This window comes from Cydia splendana, chromosome 2 (genome assembly GCF_910591565.1).
Source record: "Cydia splendana chromosome 2, ilCydSple1.2, whole genome shotgun sequence".
Lineage (NCBI taxonomy): Eukaryota > Metazoa > Arthropoda > Insecta > Lepidoptera > Tortricidae > Cydia > Cydia splendana.
The window spans coordinates 24579251-24586047 of record NC_085961.1 but is presented as its reverse complement, the minus strand read 5'-3'; the positions used below and the strand labels follow the sequence as shown (position 1 = coordinate 24586047).

General features: G+C 35.9%; 1 protein-coding gene across 1 annotated transcript; it reads right to left on the bottom strand.

The window, feature by feature from the left end:
* Positions 1-3857: 3857 nt before the first annotated feature.
* Positions 3858-6255, bottom strand: LOC134805891 (homeobox protein Hox-B5a-like). Its single transcript, XM_063779091.1, has 2 exons — positions 4813-6255; positions 3858-4269 (listed from the first exon to the last, which is right to left on the bottom strand). The coding sequence occupies exons 1-2, from the start codon at positions 5702-5704 to the stop codon at positions 3863-3865; spliced, it is 1299 nt and encodes a 432-aa protein (XP_063635161.1). The 5' UTR covers positions 5705-6255; the 3' UTR covers positions 3858-3862.
* Between the last annotated feature and the right edge of the window lie 542 nt (positions 6256-6797).

Sequence of the window (6797 nt, the reverse complement as noted above, 5' to 3'; positions counted from 1 at the left end):
ACAGTTTTAATAATGAAAGTATTAGTCTGGCTAATAAAGGTAGGTTAGAATTGAGGTAAATTGAGCCTCAAATAAATAATACTAGCAACTACGTTGTCGGCCCCATTCCTAAGCCCTGACCCTGACGCATACAACGCCGATTCCGGGCCCAAAGAACTATAGTCGTATTCAAATATCCATTAGGAGGTTTCTTTTGATCCGTCGTCAATGAAGGCAGCCTCATTCGACTAGGATTAATTAGAGTCTACATTCAAGCGAACTGCTCAATGTGTTGATCTACAAACTTGAATTTGCCAAAGGAAAACCAGAGCGACTCAATAGAACGATGTTATTGCGTTGGATTAAGACACAAAATTGATTACTAGTTGGTTTTATAAACAGAAGCACAGTAATTTGGTAAAATGTATTGAGGTGTTGTTGCCGTATTGATGGTAAGACGAAAGAGAAGGAACAAAAAATAAACAATTATGGTAGAACTTTTGATACAGTGAAATAAAATAATTCATATTTCCTAGTTACCGATGTAAAAAATGATCTCACCAAGACAAATAACGTCATGAATGTAGTTGCAAAGTAAAAATATAGATGGCGGTAATTTTTTGACACAAGTTTCCCTTCTTATACTACAGATATCATTTTTTTAATTTACACGGTCAACAATAAAACACAGCATCTATAATAATTTACTATAAAATACATGATTATTGTAAGAAGAAAAATAACACGAATAACTCACCTTGTTGGTTGCTCTCAGAACTTTCCTCTTAATACCAACTTATTATTAACTAAAAAAGGCTATATAAAGGCAATCAAGTCTAATCAACTGTTATTTAAATTGTTTCAGTAATCCAACAGAAAATAGAACATAAACAAAAATATCAAAATAGACACTGTGCTCAAGCAGCCATTTTGGTAGAATGTCCACGCAAGCGTACTGAGGGTCTACCCCTAACCGAAGGGATGCTCTATTTACCTCTCTCTCTAGCACTTGTCTGGGTAATATTGATATCCCTCTCGCACGTCGTATTGTGTTTGTCTATTGAATAGACTGGAGGGTCAACTTTCTAAAGGAAGGGTCCGATCGCTATGAAGTTAGGTGCGGATTTTGCAAACTGTTGCTCTAATGGCCTACATTAAATTTTTATCGCAGGTTATATTTTTAATCGACTTGAGAAAAGGAGGTTTTTTGACTGTATTGGTTTTGTTTTACCTTTAATTTTTATTTATATGTGTACACTGTCACTTATCATATTATATCTATACTCAAAAAAGATTTTTGCTTAAATTATGGACCCGTTCAGTCCAATCTTTTTATTAGTAAGGAATAAACTAAACACTTTATAATTAGGTACATATACATTCCATTTTGTGTTTTCTATAAAAATGTATGAATCATAAAAAATATATAAACAATATACGGGTATTCCCTATTTTACTGACCCTTTCGGACCACCATTTGTCCTAGATAATTCTAGAATAGTTTACTTTGATATGCATAAGTTTAGTGTTAAAAGTTAATTTTTTTCTTATCTACATTGCATGCCATAAGCATAAATAAATAAATAAATATTATAGGACATTTTTTACACAAATTGACTATGCCCCACGGTAAGATCAAGAAGGCTTGTGTTAGGGGTACTGAGACAATAACATATATAATATATAAATACATAGAAAACATCCATGACTCAGGAACAAATATTTGTGCTCATCACACAAAATAATGCCCTTATCAGGATTTGAACCCGGGACCATTGGCTTCATAGGCAAGGTCACTACCCTAGGCCAGACCGGTCGTCAATATTTCAAAGCATGGTTTCACGGTGTTTCACACAAAAATACCATGGGACAGCACGAACAAAATTGCAACGGATCCCGAGTATTGGAATATTTTATTTAGTAACTTTTTCCATTACAATTTATTTTGTTTTGTATTTTATTAAATTCAAATTCAATTTCTTTAAAAACCTTGAAAGCGATGATAATCTTGGTAGAGGAGAGTAGGAAACGTTTGAATTGAATGTACTTAGGTAATATATCAGGGAGCACGAACTCATCACTAAATCTCGTATAAATTCATGAATTTTCTCGTATATTTTGCAATTTATTTTACCTCAAGCTATCCTTGTATAACACGATTAACTCCACCTAAACCGCTTAACAAAAACTCACAATTCAAGTAGCCAAAACCCTTTACAGGATTACTTAGCAAAATATTCAAAGTCGGCAGTCAAAACATGTCAAAATTGCCGTCAACATTCGATATCCCTAGAGAGCAATGAACTTGCAGTGTTTAAACCCTTTGCAACTATACCGAAAGGGATACAGTGTTAAAACTGGGTTTTGACAGTGGATTATAGTCTGTAAGTTATTTGCTTAAGGTCCCTGTTTGTACTTTATTGTTTAGCTAAAAAATACTTTGTTCGGGACTTCGATTTTAAATGAAAGCCCGTCAGAAGTAGGTAGTTTTCGGAAATTTGCAAAGGCATGTTTTGCTAGTCCCTTTTGTTTCGCAATATCAGTTGAAGCTTCTAAAGAAGATAATAAGATTTAAAATGCTGCGTTATGTTTTTTTTAATTATACAGGGCAGCTAAGTAATATGTAGCTAATCAGTATTTGATACACGGTGTTGACGGAGTTATAAATAAAAAATGATTGCTTGATACGTACCTACATTATGACATGTTTGTGTCTTGTCTTGTATCAAATTTGTGATGCATGGTATTGGTAAGTACACTAAGTACTATACCTACCAGGAAGAAAGTTCCCGTCTCTATATATTGAATATGAAATTTGGTCTAAAACGCATAACAATCGGTCCGTGAAAAACATGATAGTACCTACCTACTTATACATAGGTACTTACTTAAATGATACGGTTTTTATATAATGTTTTCTTTATTAACAGTTTAAAAAAATGGCTATTCAGTGGTAGATATAGCGGAGCCTGCATTAAAATGCATTAGGTACATACACATCGAGAGACTTCTAAAATACTAGAGGAAAATAAATAAAAACTTTTTTCATTCAGGAATCAAATCTCCTCTTTATTTTAGCGCCCTTGTAATGACTAGAGAAGTACAAAAATATCATTCATAAATAATCATTCGTAAAATACGCCATAAAATATCTCACTAGGATATGTTATATAACTTATATTAATAGGAACCCTTTTTCTTATAGTTATTATTTACATCGCATTTTAGACTTTATGTTCAAAACTTACGCAATATCTTAAAATTATATTTACATTAATTATTAAATATGGTTACGAGAACGAAATAAATCATATGAAATCGATCGTTATTAGAAAAACATAGCTTTTATACGGAAAGCCATCTGAAAAAAAATTGATTTGTAAACAACAAATCAAGAAGATAATCAATTTTACAAATTAAATAATTGTTAAGTACTTACTTATCTAAATGAAATACTTAAAACTGGTAATCATATGCATTTCGATAATCAAATAACTATTGAAGAAATCAATCAACTACTAACCTCTCTATAATCAAATCATCAATCTGCGTTGCGGCCATTAAAATATGCATAGGTTATCTTTGTTTTTATATTAAGTAAGTTTTTATATCGTTTGCATTTTATATTTATATTGGTCACTTTTTTACATCAAATTAAGATTTGTTATAATTGAAATACGCGTGTTAGAAGTTTATACACGTTAAATAATATACCAATTTGACCCCAAAACGCCGCGTTCAGCGCATGCACATGCGCTGTATCATGCGCACGAACGCGACGCATAGATATTGACGTAAAGTTGGTTTCATATTTTACGTTAAAAGACAGAATAATGGAATTTACAAATGAGTTGTTAATATACCTAATTTAGTATTTTACGTGTCACATTTTAGGCACATTGTACGGCGGCATCATACAGTTCTGAGGTATTGCTGGCATATGTGCCAAGTTTGCATGTGGACCATTACCCATATGATATCCAGGATAGTCTAGTGGCATCTGCCTGGTGTCCATATATTCGGGCATATTGCCTAAAGCTGTAGCACCTATTTCTTCAGCGCCGTACGGGTCAGGAGAAGCGTTTAGTTTTCCATCTTTTTTCGCTTTCATTCTTCGGTTTTGGAACCAGATCTTGATTTGCCTTTCGGTCAGGCCGAGGGCGTGGGAGACCTCTATCCTTCGCCGTCTCGATAAGTATTTGTTGAAGTGGAACTCCTTTTCCAATTCCAATGTTTGGAACCGTGTGTAGGTCTGCCTTGTCCTTTTAGATCCCTCCTTTTTGTCATCACCTGCAACAAAAGAAAAACAAAATTAATGACCAATTGTCATTGTTAAATTACTTACAATATTGAAGTTATTGATTGAATAAGGCAATCAAAAATCATAAAGAGCGAGTTAGGTCTAATATTTAGTCTAGTCTAATAAATTAGTAATAATCTTATAGGTTTTGTTTTTGTTGTATTACACAGTTATGTTTTTGAAGTAGTTATACAATAGAAAGTATTGAATGCGCCAATGCTAAGCGCACGCCGTATATACAGGGCCTTAGCGGAGCGCCTTATAGATGCCGCAGGGGACCAGAGGGCTGGCCTGTATTTTGCTCAACGCGTTAGTATTGCCATACAACGTGGCAATGCGGCCAGCCTTCTTGGCACACTGCCCATCGGCAGTGACTTGGGGGACGTTTTATATTTATAGGCGTTTTATTTTAAGTTTAGTTTAGAGATAGTTTGTATTATTATTTTTAAGCTGATTTAATGTTTTATAATTATTTAATAGTGTTGTAATAAATCTTTCCCTATTTATTATATATTGAATAGTAAATAACATACCGCCAATAGTTTTCATCCACGGGTAGAATCCTTGCACATCGGTTGCAGCGGCCATCTTGGTATCTGCGTAATCCGCATTGTCCCCGCCTGCCTCGACCCTCGTCACGTCCTGACAGTCGGCTCCCGATGACGGCGCTTCTTTCGCCGCCCCACCAGCACTCTTGACTGACGTCTGACCTTCCGCCTCGTATCCACCATGAAATTGCGACAAATTGCATTCCTTATCCGCTTTAATTTCATTCTTTTTTTCCCAGTCCGTGATTGGATCCGCTTGGTTCATCATTCGTTGCAATATTTCTTGCGTGTATGATTTGTATGGTTCATTTTTCTTTGGTTTTGACAGCAGCGCCCGAAGCTTTCCTGAATCTGTCTCAGGGCTGGCTGGCTTGGCACTTGTGGCACTTTGCGGCGACCCGTAGCTGGTTTCTGGTAAACTGCACTGACCTGGTGAATTGATCGATCGAGTGTCCTCTCTCTCCGCGCTATCTAAAGTCACTTGATTAGCCATTGTATTACTTCTTTGGTCGTATCCGTAGGGATTCTGATGCTGTTGTTGTTGTCTATAATAGTTCATTTCTCTCCATCTGTTCACCATTTCCATATTAGCATGACTATCTGTGTAATTTGAATGATAGTTATGCCAATTCGGCTCGGATTTGACTACAGTATCGGTTTGCTCGTTACCGCCGTAAGCTTTGTAAAAGTCAGCACTTTGCATGTACGGGGGATAATAGTCTGCGTTAGCACTGTAAGCATTGTTTTGGTAATTATACAAGTTTGGCATCATAGGTTTGTAATTGTATTGTTTCGTTTGTAAGTCACCTTGATTGATCATGTCGGCACAATTGTTCCACATGTCATGCGCACGATTAGTGGTGGCCGCTGACGTCATGTTTCACTTATCCACTCACTATCACTAGATCACTGCATAGATTTAGCACTAAACCGGACTGCGTGGGCGACGATCCTTCTTCTATGTTGACTGCGAAACGAATGCAATAAGTGAATGCAGGCAGCACGTCCCCTGTAATACTTTTATGTGACCTAAAAAAAAGTTTGGGGTACATTCAACAATAGCGTCGCCATTGTCCCTCTGCGAAGTTGTAAAACTGATCTCCCCGTCTCGCTTTCACTAGCTCCCGATTCATTCGCCCTCGGATGTAAGAAAGGGACGGGTGTAGTTTTGGCGTTTGTCGAAATAGTTTGCAAATATCCTATAAATGTTTACAATGCCAATATTGCCGATAGCCGATTTTGGATTAGCTATGTGCGCGTGTGTAGGGATAGGAAAATCATTGATTGATGTGTGGTGGTGTGCGTGGAGAGGGTGTATAGATTGATTTTATTCTATTATTGGTTTAGTGTAAAGCCGCGTTTTTGCGCTGCGCTGGCGATTGCATTTTATACAGGGTGTTAAATATTTTTTGCTCAATTATGTGGTCGAGTCAAGTAAAATAAAATAAACCAAATAAGAGAAAACGAATTCAAATGATTATGTGCTATCATTTTCTTTTGAATATTAAGGTACTTTCTAATTTCTTAAGGCTTGATAACCAAACAAGGTTAAGCTACATTCAGTTTTGCTTTTTTTATAGATAGGTACATGACACGGTATTACACAAACTGACTTTAAATTTTTACAGCTCTACCAACATACCTAGTTGCTAATTAATTTCGTAGGCTAGGTATACTATTTACTCTATTATCTAAGTCACTAATAAATAAAAATATCGCTCAGGTGCTAAAAATGAATTGAGGTTTTTAGACACGTTCTTCACTCAGGTGTAGGTACCTACTAGGTTTTGTGACAATTATACCAAAGAAGAAGCTGGTATAGTACGTACGTATGGTATGTACTTAATATAGTACGTATCCCCATGTAGGTCGGGCTCTTGTGCTAACCAATGCACCAAGACTTGCATATCTAGTAGCAAGAAGTTACTTATACCAAATATGCAAACGGCCGGCCTCACAAAGCGATACGG